At 35.8% G+C, this 23404-nt stretch overlaps 3 protein-coding genes across 3 annotated transcripts in view; 1 reads left to right on the forward strand and 2 right to left on the reverse strand.

Moving 5' to 3' along the window:
* LOC149948252 (uncharacterized) overlaps nucleotides 1–18089 on the reverse strand; it is a 152779-nt gene extending 134690 nt beyond the window's left edge. Inside the window, exon 1 of the mRNA XM_090173228.1 lies at nucleotides 18002–18089. The gene's annotated coding sequence lies outside the window, so the exon portion shown is untranslated. The remainder of the gene's footprint in view (nucleotides 1–18001) is intronic.
* On the forward strand, nucleotides 11408–21901 carry mEFTs (elongation factor Ts, mitochondrial). The gene is made up of 6 exons (XM_090173237.1): nucleotides 11408–11416; nucleotides 19735–19903; nucleotides 19992–20120; nucleotides 20178–20303; nucleotides 21039–21243; nucleotides 21303–21901. Exons 2-6 carry the CDS (start codon nucleotides 19739–19741, stop codon nucleotides 21653–21655), a joined length of 978 nt encoding a protein of 325 aa, XP_090029363.1. The 5' UTR covers nucleotides 11408–11416; nucleotides 19735–19738; the 3' UTR covers nucleotides 21656–21901.
* mora (cysteine and histidine rich domain containing protein) lies at nucleotides 18253–19680 on the reverse strand. Its single transcript, XM_090173236.1, has 2 exons — nucleotides 19252–19680; nucleotides 18253–19185 (listed from the first exon to the last, which is right to left on the reverse strand). Exons 1-2 carry the CDS (start codon nucleotides 19480–19482, stop codon nucleotides 18406–18408), a joined length of 1011 nt encoding a protein of 336 aa, XP_090029362.1. The 5' UTR covers nucleotides 19483–19680; the 3' UTR covers nucleotides 18253–18405.
* Nucleotides 21902–23404: the final 1503 nt, after the last annotated feature.

Genomic DNA, 23404 nt, shown 5'->3' on the forward strand with positions numbered 1-23404 from the left:
AAAGTTTTCGGAGGTTCCAGAGAGTCGCGAGTGGATTTAGGCCATCCTTAATCCGTCGTTCACGGCTCAGCAAGGACACCCCTTTCGTGGACACCCCTTCAAATTGGATTGCTTCCTTTCGATACAGAGAGAGAGGTGACGGGACGCCCGGCAGACGTGATATGGGCCGCTTCCCGCACGCGCTGTCAACTTAAATTGACGACACACATCGGTGAAGCCTACACTTTTAATACAGTCGGTCGCTTCACCTCCGCCGAGTCCCGACCAATTTGCGTCTCCCGACCTTTTATACGGGAACCCGTGACCCCTCGTTTGAGCGCCGGGTGCCCTATTCACACCCACGGGGTCACCTACTCTTTCGAGTGGGTTAAGTCTCGTGTGGGATGCATTCCCATCGACGCGTAATGTTCGCTCAAAAATAGTTATAATAAGCCGCGTTCACACTACGCACTTTGGAAACGTTTTGAAACGGTTTCGAAATATCAAATTCAACATTTTCTGAGTCAACTGCATTGTAAAGGATGATAAAATTAGCGAATAAGTAGATTAGTCCATTATGAAAAGGGATAATAAAGCTAAACCCTAAACAAATTTGAAGAAATTTAAAAACTTTCTAATAGCTCTTACCGATAGGTCTTCGAGCAAACAAAAAGACGCGAAACTCGGACCAAATAGATCTTCGAGTGAAAAATTAAATTAAATTAAATTAAATAGCCAGAAATTCCAACGGTAGACCGGTTTCGTCCTATTTGGGACTCGTCAGTACCGTGCGGGAAATCTGGCTCGCGACAGTAACACCGAATAGAGAAACTAAGCCTAAATATTAAAAATTTTAAAACGAGTTGCGTAGCAACGAAAAGCCGAATAGGGGGAGAGTGGTGGAGATTAGTATATAGGCGATGTTAAGTTAAAAGGAACCACCTATGGACTGCATTGTAAAGGATGATAAAATTAGCGAATAAGTAGATTAGTCCATTATGAAAAGGGATAATAAAGCTAAACCCTAAACAAATTTGAAGAACTTAACTGTATACGATAAATACATTCGACACCAAAATTTTACAATAGCCGCGTTCACACTAGACACTTTGGAAACGTTTTAAAGCGGTTTCGAAATATCAAATTGTAAAATTTTGGTGTCGAATGTATTTATCGTATGCCTATTAATACCGTTGACTCCGAAAATGTTGAATTTGATCTTTCGAAACCGTTTCAAAACGTTTCCAAAGTGCGTAGTTTGAACGCGGCTAATTTGATATTTTTAAACCATTTTAAAACGTTTCCAAAGTGTCTAGTGTGAACGCGGCTTTAGGGATGCACCGATATATCGGATATTCGTAGCCGATAATATCGGCCGATTTATCGGCGGCAATATCGGAAGATCATATCAGTTGATATTAACAAAGTTATATATAATAACAGTAGTGTATATGATAAAAATTTTGTAAAAGACGGTTCAGTACACTGTCATACCATTCAATTCTAAAAGTTTGCAAAAGCATATCCGAATATGTTTCTTTTCATTTTACGTGATACATGTTTTCTATCACAAATCGAATATCGTTGTTTTTATTTATTTAAACTCGTAACCCCCGGTCTAAAATAATGCTATGATCTAGCTTCTGAAGCGGCCAATCAAATAAAATATTATCAATAGTTAATCGAGATTTTTCATATTTTTAAAAGTTTTTCTTGAAAATATTTTTCTAATACCGGTATCGGCCAATATCGGCTTCGCTTAAGCCGATATTGACCGATCCCGATATTAGAAAAATAGGCCGATATATCGGTGCATCCCTAAGTTATATCACGATAAATCGATTAATATTACGTCGATCACTAAATATTCTAGTATATTAATCGATTAGACAATAGTAGTTTGTAATCGAATATACCATTTAGTTCGATTAATAGATTATTATGAGTGAAATCGATTATTTAAACTAACGGGTAGATTAATTCATAAGACGTCTAATTCCGAATTAATTAAAAGTGACCAAGTCATGATTAATCGATTGTACAACTAAGGTAGATTTAATCGAATACATCTAAATCAGTCTTTTTAAAGAAATTTGATATTATAAGGTGGGATAAGTCTGTACATAACTCATATAGCTCCGAATTAATCAAAATTAATAGTATCTAAATCGGGTGATTAATCGATTGCGCAACTATAAGGCCGATTTAATCGAAGATGTCTTAATCCGTCGATGTAAAAGAAATCTGTTACACTAAGGGGGATAAGTCTGTACATAATTGGGAGTAAATCCGAATTAATCCATGGTAGCTGCATTTAAATTGGATGATTAATCGAATATACATCTAAAGACTGATTTAATCGAATACTCTAAAGCATAATAAGTCTATCCGTAACTCATCTAACTCCGGATTAATACATCTAATAATCGCCTAAATTAGATGATTAATCGATTATGCTGCTAAGACTGATTTAATCGAACACGCAAGGGCAAAATAAGTCTAAAAGTAACTCATCTAACTCCGAATTAATCAATTATTTATAAAATGTATCTCATAGTAATATAAATTGGACGATTAATAGATTACACAGCTAAGACTGATTTAATCGAATATTCCAAAGCAGAATAAGTATATCATCTAACTCCGAATTAATACCTATAATAATCGCCTAAATTAGATGATTAATCGATTATGCAACTAAGACTGATTTAATCGAATACACTAAAGCAGAATCTATACATAACTAATCTAACTCCGAATGAATCAATTATAAAATGTACCTCATTTTAATCTAAATTGGACGATTAATCGATTATGGAACTAAGACTGATTTAATCGAATACACTAAAGCAGAATAAATCTATACATAACTAAGCTAACTCCGAAAGAATCAATCAACTATAAAATGTATCTCATTTTTATCTAAATTTGACCATTAATCGATTATACAGCTAAGACTGATTTAATCGAATACTTCATTTGTTATGAAAAATCGACGCATTTATTTTTAAAGCCCTACGTTTTAAACCGGGTACATAGCTTACAAGTTAAAAATGCTATGGTTAAAATAAAATAAGAATGTAATCGATTAGCGGATCGCAATTACTAACTGGTGAATAAATTTTCGGCAAAGCGGGAAAACAAGTCTATAAATAGAAACACGAACTTAGCCGGCGGCAATTTAAATACAGCTACAAATTTAATGAACTTTAAAAATTAATGAGTGAAATAAAATGATTTAAGTTTTTAATTGGCCGTTAAAAAAAGAGCGCGTGACTAGAAGCCAGTTCCAATAAGGCCGTGCAAAGGGGTAAAGAATGCGCTCTATCGTACGATATTATCGGCGACTAGCGGCGTTGGTTAGCAGGGGAGCGGGGGGTGCTAGCTACGTGTTGGAAAGTCAGTTTCCTGGTAGAGCACACACGCACGCGATGAAAAATCCCATTCAGAACGAATTTGCCTAAAAACGATTCTCAGAAGTACGTAAAAAAAGACATTAAAAGGCAAACAATAGAATTTTCGCCCAACTACAGAATTATATGAATGAATAAAAATCCTTGAAAATTATCTCTCCTCGGAAAAAGAACCTTCAACGCGGGGTTTTACGCGCCGGGTTCCCCTGTCAGTACATTATATTAAATCCTAATATTAAATATCATTGATGTTAATATTTAATTTAATTAAATTCCTAATCACGAAATAACTTGAATCGTATCTACCGAAATGATTAATTTATTAATTCTAATGGAATAAAATAAATAATTTTACTCTCTGATTATACTCTGATTATATAGACAGTAGCGGCGCCAGGATTTTTGGGGAGGTGGGCCAACCATTTGGAGGCCCCACCAAAATTATGGAGACCCCCCCACACCAATTTTTTTTCAAATCCGTCCACGTGGATTATTTAATTTTTTTGAAGCAAGTGGTGAAAATTTTGGGTACAATGGGTACATTATGAATTTAAACATAATTAAAAACTGAGTGTGTGTTGATCCTTTTTTGTGTACCGATAACACTTAACCAATGAGTGGTTATTTACTTATTTCTACCACTGAATTCCAGTCTATCAATTTACATTCATTCCTTCGGTACTTCGCAAGTTCGCATGTACATCCCTTACATAAGAACTTACAACTTTACGAAAATGAATGTACGTAGGTACAATAAGTAAAGTAAGTTTAAGAACCATTAATTTGTAAAGATAAAATTACAGATACAATTTTGATATAGTATCAAGGAATAAAAACAGCAGTGTCATTAAGCGAATCACTCGCATTGAATATTGAGAAATTAATACATAAATAAATTATTTCGCAAACAAATTACAGAATTTTTTATATTAAATAATTTGGAGGCCCATATATTAAATTTTGGAGGCCCCTTAAGACGACTTTTGGAGGCCCCTACCAAAATTCCAAGTAGGCCCAGGCCTACCCCGGCCTATTGTTGGCGCCGCTACTGCATATAGAGCTTAGGCTACCTCTTTGAAAACGTGAACGAGGGAGCTTGTAGGGGTGTAGATTGTACAGAATAAAACTACGTCTACACTCCTTTAGTTTTCTCCCTACACGTTTGCGATGAGTTGCTTAATTTCATTTCATCAAATATTGGTAAACAAAATTACAGTTGAATGGAAATTGTACGGAAAATTGCTAAATTAAAAATTATCATCAACGTATCCTATCAAGGGTCTTCAGAAGTGATAACAATGTTTCACGTCATACAAAATTTCACCAAAACTCTCAATAGCGATTTCAAGCTAATCTACTGAAGGATGTAAGTGGAAATTATAAATTCACACGAAATCAAAAAATTCTAAATTAGCCCGATATCAAAAATTTCTAAATTAGCCCGATATCAAAAATTTCTAAATTAACACTAAATGAAAAAATTATAAATTAACACTAAATCAAAAAAAATATAAATTAACACTAAATCAAAAAATGATAAATTAACACGATATCAAAAAATGATAAATTAACACGAAATCAAAAAATGATAAATTAACACGAAATCAAAAAATGATAAATTAACACGAAATCAAAAAATGATAAATTAAGTTAATTAACACGAAATCAAAAAATTAAAAATTAACACCACCACCCTCCTACGCATTGTAACTCGGCCACCTGTTACTTGATCACGCACAAACAACATTGCTTATGTATGTGGTCGAAGGTGGTGCCTTGGGTATTAGCTCAATTTAAAAAAATCAAGAAATGATAAATTAACGCGAAATCAAAAAATAATAAATTAGCACGAAATTAAGAAATGATAAATTAACACGAAATCGAAATCAAAAAATGATAAATTAACACGAAATCAAAAAATTATAAATTAACACGAAATCCAAAAATGATAAATTAACACGAAATCAAAAAATGATAAATTAATACGAAATCGAAATAAAAAAATGTTAAATTAACACGAAATCTAAATAAAAAAACGATAAATTAACACTAAATTAAAAAATGATAAATTAACACGAAATTAAAAAATGATAAATTAACACGAAATTAAAAAATGATAAATTAACACGAAATTAAAAAATGATAAATTAACACTAAATCTAAATAAAAAAACGATAAATTAACATGAAATCAAAAAATGATAAATTAACACGAAATTAAAAAATGATAAATTAACACTAAATCTAAATAAAAAAACGATAAATTAACATGAAATCAAAAAATGATAAATTAACACGAAATCTAAATAAAAAAACGATAAATTACCACGAAATCAAAAAATGATAAATTAACACGAAATCAAGAAATGATAAATTAACACGAAATCAAGAAATGATAAATTAACACGAAATCAAGAAATGATAAATTAACACGAAATCAAGAAATGATAAATAAAGCTAAAATTAAAATAGAAGAGCAGAATTAATAAAACAATTCCCAATAGTTGGAACTTGGCACTATCAAATATGAAACACCCACACTTCAGGTGCAAGAGTCCTTGATAGCGCACTTTATGAAAACAGTTTCGGGCGACAACTTGTTATTCTTCCCAAAGCGGATATTTTTCGCTGATGCTTATTGTTGGAATGAACAAACATGGAAACAGTGATGGGCACCGCTCCTCTCATTGTGAGCGCTTTGTTATTATGAGTTAAATTGAGCGGCAAAAATGTTTTTTCAAAAGAGCGCGAAAAGAAAACGAGAGGAGCGCTTATTTTACCGCTCTAAAATCAGCAAAGAGAGGAGCGCCGATTTTACCGCTCAAAAAAGAGCGAAGAGAGGAGCGCTTATTTTACCGCTCTAAAATCAGCAAAGAGAGGAGCGCCGATTTTACCGCTCAAAAAAGAGCGAAGAGAGGAGCGCTTATTTTACCGCTCTAAAATCAGCAAAGAGAGGAGCGCCGATTTTACCGCTCAAAAAAGAGCGAAGAGAGGAGCGCTTATTTTACCGCTCTAAAATCAGCAAAGAGAGGAGCGCCGATTTTACCGCTCAAAAAAGAGCGAAGAGAGGAGCGCTTATTTTACCGCTCTAAAATCAGCAAAGAGAGGAGCGCCGATTTTACCGCTCAAAAAAGAGCGAAGAGAGGAGCGCTTATTTTACCGCTCTAAAATCAGCAAAGAGAGGAGCACCGATTTTACCGCTCAAAAAAGAGCGAAGAGAGGAGCGCTTATTTTACCGCTCAAAAAAGAGCGAAGAGAGGAGCGCTTATTTTACCGCTCTAAAATCAGCAAAGAGAGGAGCGCCGATTTTACCGCTCAAAAAAGAGCGAAGAGAGGAGCGCTTATTTTACCGCTCTAAAATCAGCAAAGAGAGGAGCGCCGATTTTACCGCTCAAAAAAGAGCGAAGAGAGGAGCGCTTATTTTACCGCTCTAAAATCAGCAAAGAGAGGAGCGCCGATTTTACCGCTCAAAAAAGAGCGAAGAGAGGAGCGCTTATTTTACCGCTCTAAAATCAGCAAAGAGAGGAGCGCCGATTTTACCGCTCAAAAAAGAGCGAAGAGAGGAGCGCTTATTTTACCGCTCTAAAATCAGCAAAGAGAGGAGCGCCGATTTTACCGCTCAAAAAAGAGCGAAGAGAGGAGCGCTTATTTTACCGCTCTAAAATCAGCAAAGAGAGGAGCGCCGATTTTACCGCTCAAAAAAGAGCGAAGAGAGGAGCGCTTATTTTACCGCTCTAAAATCAGCAAAGAGAGGAGCACCGATTTTACCGCTCAAAAAAGAGCGAAGAGAGGAGCGCTTATTTTACCGCTCAAAAAAGAGCGAAGAGAGGAGCGCTTATTTTACCGCTCTAAAATCAGCAAAGAGAGGAGCGCCGATTTTACCGCTCAAAAAAGAGCGAAGAGAGGAGCGCTTATTTTACCGCTCTAAAATCAGCAAAGAGAGGAGCGCCGATTTTACCGCTCAAAAAAGAGCGAAGAGAGGAGCGCTTATTTTACCGCTCTAAAATCAGCAAAGAGAGGAGCGCCGATTTTACCGCTCAAAAAAGAGCGAAGAGAGGAGCGCTTATTTTACCGCTCTAAAATCAGCAAAGAGAGGAGCGCCGATTTTACCGCTCAAAAAAGAGCGAAGAGAGGAGCGCTTATTTTACCGCTCTAAAATCAGCAAAGAGAGGAGCGCCGATTTTACCGCTCAAAAAAGAGCGAAGAGAGGGGCGCTTATTTTACCGCTCTAAAATCAGCAAAGAGAGGAGCGCCGATTTTACCGCTCAAAAAAGAGCGAAGAGAGGAGCGCCGATTTTACCGCTCTAAAAAGAGCGAAGAGAGGAGCGATTATTTTACCGCTCAAAAAAGAGCGAAAAGAGGAGAGATTATTTTACCGCTCAAAAAAGAGCGAAAAGAGAGGATCGCTTATTTTACCGCTCAAAAAAGAGCGAAAAGAGAGGAGCGCTCATTTTACCGCTCAAAAATGCGTGATATTTGGCTAGCCAGTGCGAGCGGTGAGTGAGCTGAGCGGCTCATAGACGGAAATGCCCAACACTGCGTGGAAAAAATATCATCATATTTAGTTTTTAATTCTTTCGCTGACGTCGCTCAATCGAGAAGCTAATTGGCCGCAAATTAAGCCTCCCCCCGCGGATAAATCTGCATATTAGCATCTCCCCCCTACGCGCGCGCCAACTGTCATTACAACGCATTCGTACACGACGGAGTAGAATCGGTAGTTCTCAATACATGATATAGAATATCGCGGACGTGATCGTTGGGCGGCAGAACTCGGGATGAGAGGGCAATTAGAATCCGCGCCATAATCGTCGCTGATTGAAATCTCGAGATCCAATTCAAAGCACGACCAGATTGACAAGCGGGCTCGGCGATTAGGCCCCAATTTGAGGCCCTTCTCGTCGGGTTGGGCCCGAGTTAACAAGATCTTTTCAATAGGAACAGTCGTTAATGACGCGACTGACAGAGGGCCGTTCTCTCGATTGGAAACCCGCATTTGGAAATTTCCCTTTCATTGTGTGCTAATCAAAAGTATTGTCTTTGATTAGCACACAGATGTTTCTCCGCCGTCATCCGCGTCTTCGATATTACATTTCAACTTCCAAATGGCAGATTTAAGAAATTAAAAGTTCACAAAGTTACACGATTCAAAGAATATTAAATGTTTTACTATCAACCAAAGTTATAATCTTCTAGATTAATAAAATAGTTGGTACATTTTAGTGTTGTAAGTCGGAAAATGACCGAAGCCTTTTTTCCAGAACATTTTCCGTATTTTTTCGATTAAAATTTAAAAAAGTGTTCATTTCGTTTGTAGATTGAAATAAAGCGGCATTTTCGCCTCATTTTTTCAAATCTAAAAGTAAAACTAAACCTCTACACTAGCTTTAAGCTGATTAACAATGTAACACTATTAATGTATTGTAGTATGTTTACTGTTATTACTTATTAGACATTTTATATCGATAAAAAGTTAAAAACATTAAAAACCCTTAAAAAGTAATTTATGTTTCAATTTTTTATTTTTCCGATTTGCGGAAAATTAACAACACTAGTATATTTGCTTTGGGTAATTCTTCATTTCCGTGAGCAATGAGTTAAAATATATTGACTAGTAAATTTATGGTCGAAACTAGTGAAAATAGTGCCAACTAACAAGGAGACATGCCGAAGTGTAACCCACCGATTTTGTTCAAACTCGGGTGATTGGTAGACCTTCGTGTAACTTGAAAAATCCTAAAGGGAATTTATTCAATGGGCAACCGTTTCAAGATTTTATTTTAGAAGTTAAACACATGAGCGGGTATAATTCAATCCCTCCGAAGACCAACAGGACACTTTCCCGGTCACAATCAACGAGTGACGTAACAAAAACGCGTCTTCCGTCCGGCCCGTAACCAGCCGCCAAAACTCGGGGAGTGTCATTTGCCTTGATACTAAAAATCGCAATTCTTAACTCCAACTCCTGAAATTAGGAAATACACCGAAACTGGCTTAAATTTGTTATTTTTTAATTTATGAATTTTGATTTCGTTGAAAACAGAATATTTTATTAAAAATACTAGAGGTCGGGGATGGTTAACTTTTATTCAATAGATAAGCTCTCAAAGTTTTTCGTACGTTTTGATCAAGTAATTTATATTTCTGTATTATCCGATTAATTTTTTGATAAAGGACATCGCACTTCTTCTATGGGATTTGGCTTTCGACCGAATTTTTTCAAACTGTAACATGTTGTTAAGCTTGCTCAAAGGAGCAAAATTGTCCGTTACCATTTTTCTCTAGCTCTTATAGTTTGTCCAGTATCAGCGGTCAAAAGTGGACGAAACTTAGTATAGTCTATTTGTTAAAAGAATTCACGGCCCATCGGTTAACGTTCTACGTTCGCGCGTCGCTAGTCCGGGCTCACTATCAATAGAGTTTTCTTGCCAAGATTCGGGATGCTTCCCAAAACAGAGCGTCGGATTTGGTTTCGTTCTGATCGCACGATGAACGAACAAAGTAAATAAATAGATAAATCAAGAGTGAATTTATTTATACATTCTTGGTTAAATATTGAGTTTTAACTGTCGTGTGACCGTGACTTTAACCGACTGTGTGACTATAATCGATGGTGTGACTGTTTCTTTCCTATCAGCGAGTGTTGAATGTGGGATTTAACGAAACAGTTAATTATATATATTCTGATTTCTTAAGTATTTCTTTTATGGTATGTTTTATTTTATTATTGCTCATAAAATATTGAATAATAAGTAATTCCACGTACGAAAATTCATCGAATAATTATTTGCGAGAAAAGAAATAATGAACAATGAAGTAGAGGTGTAAAAATCTTGGCATGAAAACTCTATTGATAGTGAGCCCGGACTACCGACGCGCGAACGTAGAACGCTAACCGATGGGCCGTGAATCCTTTTAACAAATAGACTATACTAAGTTTTGTCCACTTTTGACCACTGATACCGGAGAAGCTATAGGAGCTAGAGAAAAATGGCAATAGACAATTTTGCTCCTTTGATCAAGCTTAACAACATGTTTCAATTTGAAAAACATCTGTCGAAAGCCAAATCCCATAGAAGAAGTGCGATGTCCTTTGTAAAATTATTCGGAAAAACGACGTTTTTTCGATAAAAGCTCAAATTTTCCGAATAACACATGTTTTTTTAATCATTTTCCGAAATATTAACCGGTAAATTTCTTTGTTTACATTTGTTTCCCGAAAAAAATCAATTTAAACATGGATAATGATTAACCGTTACCGACCTCTAAAAAATACAGGTAACCGATGTTATATGATATTAGTTGGTATTTGAGCAATCGATTTTTTAGGGTTGGTCGGGTTGGGGATGCTCAAGTATTAATTTGGGGGCCTGTCTTACGTAATAAGGCCATAATCAAATTCGTCACAAACCCGTCAGTAAAGCCATCGTCCCGCGGAACTACTAACCGAGAAAACAACGTAATTAAGAGACTGGCTTGTGAAACAATAACCCCATCATGGTCCTTCGAATGTATTGAGGAAAAAAGGGAGCCATACCATTAAAGAAAGCTACGTTACTTTGATAATTTCATTGTCCGTCGCAAACAACAAGACACTTAAAATGATGGCTGGTATTAAGTAGAAGTCGATGTAATGGGAGAACACGCGCGGCGCAAAATATGTTTGTCCACTCCTTGATTCGTTGCGAGGATTTCTCTTCGTGAGGTTAATGTTGTTTGCCCTTCTCCGCTCGCTGGCAACGCCTGTTTGCGGAGCCCTCCAGAAGAAATGGAGAAGACGTCCCTTCGGGGCACTCCTCCGTCCAGCCTGGACACAATGCGAATCAACAAGAAGTCGCGAGCACCGATGCCCACTTGATCCGGCCACTGCGATATTTTGATGGAGAGATTGGATTTCTTGGAAAATTTATTCCGTTGGGATTTTATAGTCCACCATTGGAACATTGTAACTTCGTCTTAAATTCATTACCATAAGTTTATAAGATTTCTTACGAGAAAAGTATAAAAATAAAACGAAAATCTTCGAGGGATTAAGTCAGTTTTCAACAGGCGCTAATTTCCAGTATGGAATATTGGATTATTTTTAATCGGAATTTAATTTATGTTTTTGATTTAACAATGTTTTTGATAACGCGTTACGCTTATTTTCTTGACAAATTGATTGATAATTTTATTGAAACGGTAATGTAAACTAAATTTTAATTAAATTTAACGCGTTACGCTTATTTTCTTGAGAAATTGATTGATAATTTTATTGAAACGGTAATGTAAACTAAATTTTAATTAAATTAACGCGTTACGCTTATTTTCTTGACAAATTGATTGATAATTTTATTGAAACGGTAATGTAAACTAAATTTTGATTAAATTTAACGCGTTACGCTTATTTTCTTGAGAAATTGATTGATAATTTTATTGAAACGGTAATGTAAACTAAATTTTAATTAAATTTAACGCGTTACGCTTATTTTCTTGACAAATTGATTGATAATTTTATTGAAACGGTAATGTAAACTAAATTTTAATTAAAGTTAACGGAATTTAGTTAGTTTTGACTTTTGAACTAACATTGCTACTTCTTCAAAATGCGAAATACTTTCTCCATAACTCAAAATGCACAATTTAAAATGCAAAATCCTTTCTCCATAACTCAAAATGCACAATTTAAAATGCAAAATCCTTTCTCCATAACTCAAAATGCACAATAAATTGGTGTAAAAATAACGGAGGGTAAAAGTTGACTTCAAATATAATAATAGATTACACCTTAAATTGTCTGCACGTTCTTCGACTTGTTTTTAACGTAACTAGCGTCAATCACCTGGTGGCGTTAAGTAGAATCTGAAACAAATTGAAATACGATATTGGGCCAAAACCACCTAGAGTAGCGAATTGCATTAAAAGGCGCCATCTATCGACGAAAAAGGGGATATTGGCTTCGAAAATCGTTTCAACCTCGCTGAAAATCGTCAAATGAAATGCAAATTATCGACTCCGATTATTAGGCTCGACTGGAGATTATGGAGATGAACCGATTAAAGCACGGCCGATTTCATTTGCAAACCTACAACCTACAATTTATGGACGATACCGATTCATTCGAACGCTATCATAAGTAACATCGTAATAATAAGTATGACAATTGGAAAAAACCATTATTACCGAACTGATTTTCTTTCAGAAAAAATTTATGGTGAAAACCACTTTTTTTTAATAAAAAAATATTGAGAAATGAATTAGAAATATTTAAAATTTTAAATACTATTTATTTCAAATAAAAAATTCAGAATACAATGTTTTGCATTTTTTATTCCAAAACGAAACTAAAACTTAACCTTCACTTTTTGTCGTCTGCTACGTCGTCTCAATGAGGGTTAGATATAAGCAATTGGGGTATCTTAAAATTCATTTTGCATATGAAAATACGCCGCCATGTTAGGGTATAAAAGCGGGTAAATAAACCTGCTACACTGTCACGCGCAAAAAGGTAATTTTGAAATCGGTCAATTTGAGAATTTTTTAATTAGTGGTTTTAACTAGTTTAAAACACCGGTTATATCCGCTTTTAACCATACTGGACTTTTATTTAAAAAAAATCCGTTTTATTCCAACCCTATATAATTTAACTTGAGTTTTTTATCCCTAACCCCCCTCGAAAAAAATCCTGGGTGCGCCACTGAGCTGGTCAGTGTCGGAGCAACGTCCGATAAGAAACTTCACGTAAAAAGAGGATGTGTCGTCCTTACTCTTTTATGTTACTTATGTTGTTATTAATATACAGGGTTGGCAGGCAATTTTTTGATTAAAAAAATCAAATCGATTTTTTTTATTTAAATCGGATTTTTATTGATTTTTGGAGTTTAATTAAAATTTCAAAGTTTTATATAATTTGGTATCATAATTTTACCTAAAACAAATATGTCTTAATTTTTAAAGATTTAATATATATATATATATATATATATATATATATATATATATATATATATATATATATATATATATATATATATATATATATATATATTTAACTTCATATTTTGGTTTTTTGAATTTACTTCAATTTATATATTTCAATGAAAAAGTAATTTTTCGGGTTATATTGTCAAACTTGAAATTTTTATCACCTTCTTAAAGATTTCAAAATAAATTAAAATTCCAAGACTTATTACAAATTCTTAAAATTCCCTGACCTTTTCCTAAATGCGATAAAATCTAGGTTAAGTATAAAAATATCAACATATATACTGCATTTACTAAAGGGTATAAATTATATTATATTTCACGTAATTATTATTATTTTATTTGATCCAAAAATGTATTTATTTGAACGTGAAAATGACGCGCCTTATGTATGACTGTGAGCATTGTCTAAAGACCAAGATTTGTTTACATGTACCCTGCTTTACTTTAAATGTGTCTCCGATTTCGTCTATAATATACAAGTCTTAGGAACTTTTCAAATTAAACCATTATTTAAGATTGATAGAAAGCACGTCGCTAGAAAAGGAACCACCTGAATTAAAAGGCTTCAAAAGTCGCTTGATGCCTTGGGTATTAGCCTAGCTGATTATTATTATTATTATTATTATTATTATTATTATATTATTATCTCACGTTATCTCGACAGAAATATGGCGTCGTCTTCAAGTTATAAAAGTTTCCAACTCCGAAGAATAAACAGCAAAAGAAAACTGCGGAGGTTAACGGTATTAGTTAAGAGTAGGGAGCTGTTGGCTCGCGTGGCATGAAGGGTTTGCCACCACCCTCCTACGCATTGTAACCCGGTGGGGTGGCGGAGTGGTTAGCACTTTCGCCTCGCAGCAAGAGGAGCCGGATTCGATCCCAGCTTGTGGCACTGGGTGAAAACTCGGAATAACTCCTTCTGTGTTGAGTTTGCAAGTTATCTCCCCACTGCTTTAAGGGGTTTTCCCCCCGAGATCTTCGGTTTCCCCTTCCACAAAAACTGGTTAAGGTTAACGGTAATAGTTAATGTAGGGAGCGTGGCTTGCAGGGCTTGCCACCACCCTCCTACGCATTGTAACCCGGCCACCTGAATTAAAGGCTATAAAAGTCGCTCGATGACTTAGGCCTAAGGTGGTGCCTTCGGTATTAGCCTAGCTGATTATTATTATTATTATTATTATTATTAAAAGTCGCTTGATGACTTAGGCCTAAGGTGGTGTCTCGGGTATTAAGCCTAACTGATTATTATTATATCACGTGAACCTCAACGTTATCGTTCAAACCACTAGAGCGCTCTGCTTAACCTCTCTAGTATTTGCGATTAGCGGTTTTATACTATCATCAAGAATTTTAAAACCTTTTTGGGGCCAGTTTGGTAATTTACTTTTATTATAATTTACTTCTGGTACAACAAAAATAACAATAAAGGGGGAATAGCAAACTAGTGAAAATCACGAGCTACATTACAAGGGGACAATTAAATTATTTATCAAGGCAACCCAAAAAGGACTTTTATACGTGACAAACGTTTTCCTATCTCTGACCCCTCTCAAAAAGAACAACTGGAAATAAAAAAAGAGCCTTATAAAGGCTACGTAGCCCCCTCAAATGTACGTGCTCGAGAATCTAAAACAATTTCCAACAAAGAGAGCCCAGCTAAAAACAAAGTTATTATTTTTTGCGAGTTGCAGTTGCTGGAGCCGTTTGCACAGTCGCCAGACTCAGACTGGATGGCAGTCAGTCATCATTTTTTTTAATAACAGGAAAAATCCCGCGAAGGCCGGAAAATCTGGATTCATTTCTTTCCTTTGTTGGTTTTTCACGCGAGATTTCACCCCAAACATAGTTACTCGTAATTTGGCTTTTTTTATGTTATACTTATTAATGGAACACACTGGAATTATTTAAAATAATAATAATAATCAGCTAGGCTAATTACCCAGTGCACCACCTAAGGTCCAAACCATCTAGCGACTTTTAATGCCTTAAACAGGTGGCCGGGTTATATGATAAAAATTGCGAAATTATCTCTAGAAAAACTAACAAATTACCTCTAGATGGGTAAAAAGTCTAAAACTACCAAATACCTATAGATGGGTAAAAAGTCTAAAAACTATCAAATACCTATAGATGGGTAAAAAGTCTAAAACTCCCAAATTACCTATAGATGGGTAAAAAGTCCCAAATTACCTCTGGAGGGATAAACTCCCAAATTACCTCTGGAGGGATAAAAACTCCCAAATTACCTCTGGAGGGGTAACAACTCTCAAATTACCTCTGGAGGGGTAACAACTCCCAAATTACCTCTGGAGGGGTAACAACTCCTAAATTAACTCTGGAGGGATAAAACCTACCAAATTACCTCTGGAGGGATAAAAACTACCAAATTACCTCTGGAGGAATAAAAAGTACCAAATTACCTCTGGAGGAATAAAAAATCCAAAATTACCTCTGGAGGAATAAAAAATCCAAAATTACCTCTGGAGGAATAAAAAATCCAAAATTACCTCTGGAGGAATAAAAAATCCCAAATTACCTCTGGAGGAATAAAAAATCCCAAATTACCTCTGGAGGAATAAAAAATCCCAAATTACCTCTGGAGGAATAAAAAATCCCAAATTACCTCTGGAGGAATAAAAAATCCCAAATTACCTCTGGAGGAATAAAAAATCCCAAATTACCTCTGGAGGGATAAAAACTACCAAATTACCTCTAGAGGGATAAAAACTCCCAATTACCTCTGGAGGGATAAAAACTCCCAATTACCTCTGGAGGGATAACAACTCTCAATTACCTCTGGAGGGATAACAACTCCCAATTACCTCTTGAGGGATAACAACTCCCAATTACCTCTTGAGGGATAACAACTCCCAATTACCTCTTGAGGGATAACAACTCCCAATTACCTCTTGAGGGATAACAACTCCCAATTACCTCTTGAGGGATAACAACTCCCAATTACCTCTTGAGGGATAACAACTCCCAATTACCTCTTGAGGGATAACAACTCCCAATTACCTCTTGAGGGATAACAACTCCCAATTACCTCTTGAGGGATAACAACTCCCAATTACCTCTTGAGGGATAACAACTCCCAATTACCTCTTGAGGGATAACAACTCTAAATTACCTCTTGAGGGATAACAACGCCCAAGTACCTCTTGATGGATAACAACTCCCAATTACCTCTTGAGGGATAACAACTCCCAATTACCTCTTGAGGGATAACAGCGCCCAATTACCTCTTGAGGGATAACAGCGCCCAATTACCTCTGGAGGGATAAAAACTCCCAATTACCCTTGTTCCCTGAGGTTAACGGTAATAGTTAGTCTAGGGAGCTGTTGGCTCGCGTGGCATGAAGGGCTGGCCACCACCCTCCTACGCATTGTAACCCGGTCACCTGTTTAAAAGGCAGTATCAGTCGCTAGATGACTTGGGCCTAAGGTGGTGCCAAGGGTATTAGCCTAGCTGATTATTATTATTATATGAACAGCTGGGGGTTTCTTTGGAATTTTAAAGGGAGTAGAAACTATATCGAAAATTATCTGCTAGTACGTGCTAGGATGCGCGTTCGATGTCGCATTCCCTTTAAGCTGAATAGCCTTGTTTAACAAAGAATGTATTTATTTATATTTAGGGAGAATGACTATGGACTAATTGAAGAGAATTGTAAGTATTTCTAAAAATTTTTTAATTCCAAGCATATTTTGATTAAGCGAAGTACCAAAATTTAACTGTTTTCCTCAGACCAAGGAAACTATATTAGATTCGAAAAAAATTATGAAGACGCTGTGTCCAAAAAACTCCAGACGATCAGTCTGTGGGCGCTATTCAAATATTTTGTTATAATCCAGGTTTGCATCGTCTGGAAACGCTCGGAGCTACAAACGTATTGCCACTACCACAATTCAAATAATGCCAAGAATTTTTTAAAAGCGGTTTTTAATAATAGGAAACTCGCGTGACGACCCAGATAAGAGCGATTGTTGCGCCCCCTAACAATTTAGCCAATAAACCACATTTTGTTCGGCGCCCAAAACTTGTGAATTAGCAAAAATATGGAACGCGTCTTTTTCAATAGAACCTCAAATTTAGCGATTTAAACAAATACAAACGCGGTACTCGTTTCCTGATCTAATTCTAAGTTTATCATTATTTTCGAATATGGCTTTTAATTTTAGACCGATATTTTGTAAAACATTTTGTAGGCCGTAGTTTTGTCCTTGGGGGAATAAAAAATTGGTAGTCTGTAGAATTTCATAAGCGGAGGTCGGGATAGGGATACGTCAAATTGACGTTAATGAATGGCTTGGGCTCAAAGATTTAATAAAAGCCAGTCTTTCATAAGTGATTTGTACAATTTAAGGATAAATTAGCTAGTAACCAAGAGGGCTCTTGGTTTTTCGCAAAATTACACACACCACCCATTTTCCCAGTTTGAATAAATATGCACTTGAGGAGCGCGGTTTACTACTAGCATCGTTAAGCAGCTTGTTACGCATCGAAATACGCGCAAAGGCTTGGGAAAAGTCACTTTCGAAACCGCGTCCCTGTAGATTTTATACTTATTTTACTGATATATAATTACTTATCTAATAAAAAGACGCATTTATTTAAATGTAAAAGAGGGATAATTTACATACCTAGCCAAAATGTTAACCATGAAAAATCCAGCACAAGCTAAGTTGTTTTCGCGAGTCGCGACACACATTTAACGAAACACGATTTTTTCTTTGAACGCGTTTTTTAGAAAAGGTAGTGACATCTACATCGGCAAAGATGAACTATTTTAGTACAAAAAGCAATCGTTGTAAAATCCCATAGAACGTTAGTTTAAAAAAAATGGAAAACCCATAAGATTAAAGATTATGGTGGAAATGGATAAAACGAAATATTTAACGTCAGAACAATATTTATTTTTATACATCATTAAGGCAATAAATTCATTAAAAACTGAAAAAGCAACGTCAAAAAAAAACCAAAATTTAAACTACAATGAAAAACAATCTTATAATGCAAAATGTGGGATTTCTAACACTAATATAATTTAATGAATTACCAAGGAATCAATATCTAATTCATTCTCTTGCACAACTGCCTTATTCTTATTTTCCTTCTTATCGGGCAGTGCAAAATAAGACCAACTCATAGCTTCAGCCTTTTTAAGCTTAACTTCAACTTTATTTGAAGTGAAAAACACGCTGCTGTTGACAACACTAACGATGCCAAATAAATTTAAGGCTAAATCAAATGTATTCCTATCAGCTCCAAATACAATATGAACATTCAATTTCACACTGTTAGCTTCGATTTGGGATTCTTGGGGAATGGGAGCTTTGGCATATATATTAAGGACAACATCAACCCCAGTTTGGAACCAATCATAGCGACAGCTTTGCTTCAACTCCTCCGTTGATTTGGTCTTCACCCAAATGTGTTTTCCCACTGTGCAGCCTTCCTGCTCCAAAAAACTGTTGAAATCTGAAGTTTTCCTAAGACAGCAGGTCCAATATTTCATTCCTTCGTGAAAAACTGGGGATCCTGGGTGGTGCATGCAGGTTTCGTTATTATCCGTCTCTTTCTCAAAGGTTTTCCTGCAACCTCCATTTTTACAAGACGTGCCGATTGCAATTTCAGTGCTCTGATTCTCATCCTGAGAATTATTGTCTTCATTCTTTAATTTCTCAAGCTCTTTCTGCAAAGATGGGGCTATCGAGAATTTCAAACTTTCTAAAGGAACATCACCACTAGGTCTCTCCATGAAGACTTGTGGTTTAGTAATTGGCCGTTGTTCAATCACATTATCAGGGATATTTTCATTCGTGACCTAAGAAACACAACTTTAGTTAAACAGCGATAAAAGTTTCAAATTTCCATAAAATTAACTACTGACCTTAGGTTTCTCTGGCTCTACAGGTTTCACATTATTGTGGATGCCTTTTGCACATCCCTTGATGTTAAGAAATTCCGTAAAATCAGTTGTCTTTTTAGGGCAGCAAGACCACCCTTTCATTCCTTCATGAAAAACGGGTGTGCCTGGGTGGTACGTACACGATTCTTGTTTATTGTCATTCGGATCAAAATCCGCGCCACAGCCGCGATTATAACACAATAATTTCGACATTTTAATTAAATTATAGAAACGATCACCATACGATAAACCGTCAAGCAACTTAAGCAAGCATGCTTCGAGAACGAGAAATTTCCAGAAAATCACGTCATTTTTTTGTCAAATACGAATCGTCATTGGTTGTAAAATTAGCGAATACTGATGGTTGAAAATATCGTCTGCTACTATCAAGTGTCAAGAAACCACGCAAGGCCCTTATTCAATTGGGGTTAATAATAAAAATTAAACAATTAATTTCCGATTGAAAAAAATGATTCAGTCACTTTTAAACATTCAATGTAGGTTTTTACACGTTACTAAAAATGTATTACAGAACAGTAGTAAAACGCATTTGGCTACTTTGCGAAAGGCCACTGGGCATAGCATTAGCAATTGTAAAAAAGCTTTAGATGAAAATAACATGGATTTGGAAATGGTAAGCCCCATATATCTTCGTTCTAGTTTACGGTATATTTTAACACTTTTTTTGACACAACGTTTTGTAATACATTTGTATAATTAAGGCAAAGAAATGGCTAGAGGACCAAGCTCAAAAGGAAGGTTGGGAGAAAGCTATCAAACTACAAACTCGTGCAGCGAATTCGGGACTTATTGGTCTTCACTTGCAAGGGAAAACAGCAGCACTAGTTGAAGTATGACCAAGTTTATCTCTTACCTTATAACAAATTTGATATGTTTGGTTCTTTCAGGTAGCGTGTGAGACTGATTTTGTGGCTAGGAACAATTATTTTAAAGAACTAGTTAAAACTATCTCAAAAACCTGTTGCAACCAACTTTCCAATAATTTAAACATCCAAAATGGACAAGTGATTAAGGTAGTGTCTCAAGTCAGTGTTTGAAATAAGGATGTATGAAATAATACGACGTTTCAGTCAAAATTTTCATTATTTATTCCCCAAAAAGTTGATGTTCACTTCATTCAGAAGCATTTCAGAGATCTTTAAACAATAATTATAATCAGCTAGGCTAATACCCAAGGCATCACCTTAGGCCCAAGTCATCGAGCGACTTTTAATACCTTTAAACAGGTGGCCAGGTTACTATTGATTAATATCACCAACATTCTGGTACTTAAGCTCAAAATCAAAACACTTCTGTTTGAATTATTTTAGGTAAATGGTAGAGGCATGTCAATAACTAAAATTAATTGAGGTTCAAGAACACTGGGTAAGACTAGCCTGCTATTACAACACTCACAAGCTAGTAACTGACATTTATACATTTAACTATTTAGCCTAGTATCCATTTGTGATGTCGTATAAACATCAATGCAATATCAGCAGCCTGGTTAATGTTTTTCACTCCCCCATAAACTGAATGTATTTGGAGAATCAATCAAAGTTCCAAAATTATTGAGTTTCGTAGACAAAACCTGTAGAATAGTTGATCCAGGATATTTTATGTATAATATTTATATTAGAAGATCATTAAAATGGTCTTTGACTAGGGAAATAATTAAAAATGATCACCTGATACATTGCCTTTTCAAATATTTCAATAATTTGGATAACTGAAAAAATATATATCAACTTTCCTATATTTATGTTTAGCAAAATATAACATCTACCGAACTTGGTGAACTAATTCATGATAACACGAAAATGATAGATCAAGTGGCCAAAGCAATATCTCACCTTGGAGAAAACATTAAGTTGAAGCGTGGGCTGTTGGTTAAGTGCATTGAAACTGTTGAATTGGCGGGAGCAGTACATCCCTTTCCTGAGACTGAAAAATCAGTAGATTCCACCTTAACTGGTACATGTGTTAATGACGCTGTAAAGAAATAATGCTAAACTTGAAACATTGTTTATTAGGCACATATGCGTCTTTAATCGCAGTGAAATCAGCTGGGCAACTGGATGAAAATATAGGACACCAGCTTTGCATGCAAGTTATTGGGATGAACCCTCTAGTAATCAATCGTCCACATGACCCCGCCGAAGTAGAAGCCAAACAGAAGCAAGAAGAAACAGAACTTCTTCAAAGAGAAACTGATGATGAAGAGATAGAAGTTGTTCTGGAAAAGAATGAAATTTCATTATTACATCAAGACTTTATTTATAATCCAGATATGATTGTTAAAGAGGTAGTTGAAGAGAAGAGGATAGAAATAATAGATTTTATTCGGCTGGAATGTGGAGAAAGTGAAACTTTGACTCATGTTTAGATACACCAAGTCCTAAGAAAAATTTTGTAATTTCCAGTTTCTATAAATATTAAGTTAAGATTCACAATTCAGTTTAGGAAATACACATTTCAATTAAAAACAATATAAATTGTGTATTATTTGTAAGGTCTTTTCCACAGTTCAATTCAAGGCTCTTCATAAAGAACTCTCATTGGATTTATTTCTTCTTTAAATATGATTGTTCTTTTAAAGGAAATTAACTATAAAAACTAGTTTATTTCTCTTGAGGGGAAAAAACTGAAATTTATTTAAATTTACAGGCTACTTCCAACTAAAATACTTCATTCCTTCTTATAAATTTTGAGTTTTTCCCCCTACAAATTTCCTTTTTTTACTTTTCCACATTTTAACGTTTTATCTCTGCAAATCAACGGTGGCTGTAGTCCTTTTCGCTTTATTTCTCTTGAGAAAAATCATAGGCAAAATATATAGTATCTTAATAAACTCTAAAAACTATCAATTTCTCTTAAGTAATAATAATTTTAACCGAACCATAGCTTCAAGTTTAAATTTCGAGCCATCACTAGTGGGCCAATCAGAAGATGCAAAGAGATAACGTCGTCTGATTTAGGATAGATAAAAAATGGTAGTATACCATGAACACAAAAGGGTTATTTTGTTAACATGTTATGGTACCTAGGAAGATGGTACGATTCCTATATTTACTGCCGAAATAGTGCCACTAAAGATTAAAATAGGAGGACAACTGGGATTGCTTCTCGTTTTTAAAGGGCCAAACCAACGTTTGAAAAATTCGTCCCGAATTTAGCACTTGGTTGCAAATACGACCAAAGATAATTTAAACTCGTACCCTAGATTCGAAATCACTCTCTCCCGCGTTGCCGATAGCGTTTACCCACTTCCCGCCGGAACTCAGAAAAAATTCGCTCCATGGTTTGCGCCTTACCGCAACCACGGCCAACTTAAATCACGCGCTGCCGCACTATATAGCGCGGCAGCGCGTGATCGAAGTTGGCCGTGCCACAACCGATGGAGCCCGATTTTTCTGAGGTCACGTACCGGAAAAGGGTAAACGCTTCGTAACAAAACCGTCAATGGGAAAGCTCTCAGTATTCGAATCTAGGGTACGAGTTTAAATTATCTTTGATACGATAAATCCTATTCTGAAAACTAGCGCGTGAAACAGGTCAAATTCAATCGCCGGTGTGGTGGTGTGGCCCTTTAACTCATTTTGAAGACGCTGGGCAGCGTTGCCAGATTCCAAGAGCGTGATTATCGTATATTTATTAAAAAAAACAGTTTATTAAACCTTTTATGTCGTATGCTTTAGCTGATCTTTATGTACGGAAAAACACATGATAATATTTCAGATTCGTGGTGAAAATTATCACGCATCCACCGCAAGAGTGTGTACGGGACGACCGTGCCGAAGTGGGAATCTGGGAGATAACCTTTGCTAAAGATCAGTTCTCAACCATAGCCTTCTTAAATCCTTTCATAACTAACTTGTAAGTTTATATCGACGAGGTGACACTCAACCTCGCACCGCTATGATTTCACCAAAAAGCCCTCAAAAGACGAAAGAATAAACCCTAAGACGTGGCCTAAGTGTCTACAGGAATTCATACCTCTACTTGGAATGCTTATCGCGGCAGATTTTCGTCTTTATATGACTGACGGTATTTTTGACGTCTCTATGTTAACTTAACAAACAACAACGTGAGAGGGAAGCGCGCGCGAATGGGATTTTTTTCTATTGTAGGCGGG

This window comes from Leiobunum rupestre, chromosome 4 (assembly GCF_980474605.1).
Source record: "Leiobunum rupestre chromosome 4, qqLeiRupe1.1.hap1, whole genome shotgun sequence".
In the NCBI taxonomy this organism is placed as follows: domain Eukaryota; kingdom Metazoa; phylum Arthropoda; class Arachnida; order Opiliones; family Sclerosomatidae; genus Leiobunum; species Leiobunum rupestre.

What these genes read in the sequence shown, in the direction of transcription:
- mora (XM_090173236.1), bottom strand. Translation starts at nt 19,482, where the DNA reads ATGTCGAAATTATTGTGTTATAATCGCGGCTGTGGCGCGGATTTTGAT. An exon ending in TAGAGCCAGAGAAACCTAAG is followed by an intron (nt 19,186 to 19,251) that starts GTCAGTAGTTAA and finishes TGTGTTTCTTAG; the next exon opens with GTCACGAATGAAAATATCCC.
- mEFTs (XM_090173237.1), top strand. Translation starts at nt 19,739, where the DNA reads ATGATTCAGTCACTTTTAAACATTCAATGTAGGTTTTTACACGTTACT. An exon ending in AAACAGCAGCACTAGTTGAA is followed by an intron (nt 20,121 to 20,177) that starts GTATGACCAAGT and finishes TGGTTCTTTCAG; the next exon opens with GTAGCGTGTGAGACTGATTT. An exon ending in AAAATGGACAAGTGATTAAG is followed by an intron (nt 20,304 to 21,038) that starts GTAGTGTCTCAA and finishes ATTTATGTTTAG; the next exon opens with CAAAATATAACATCTACCGA.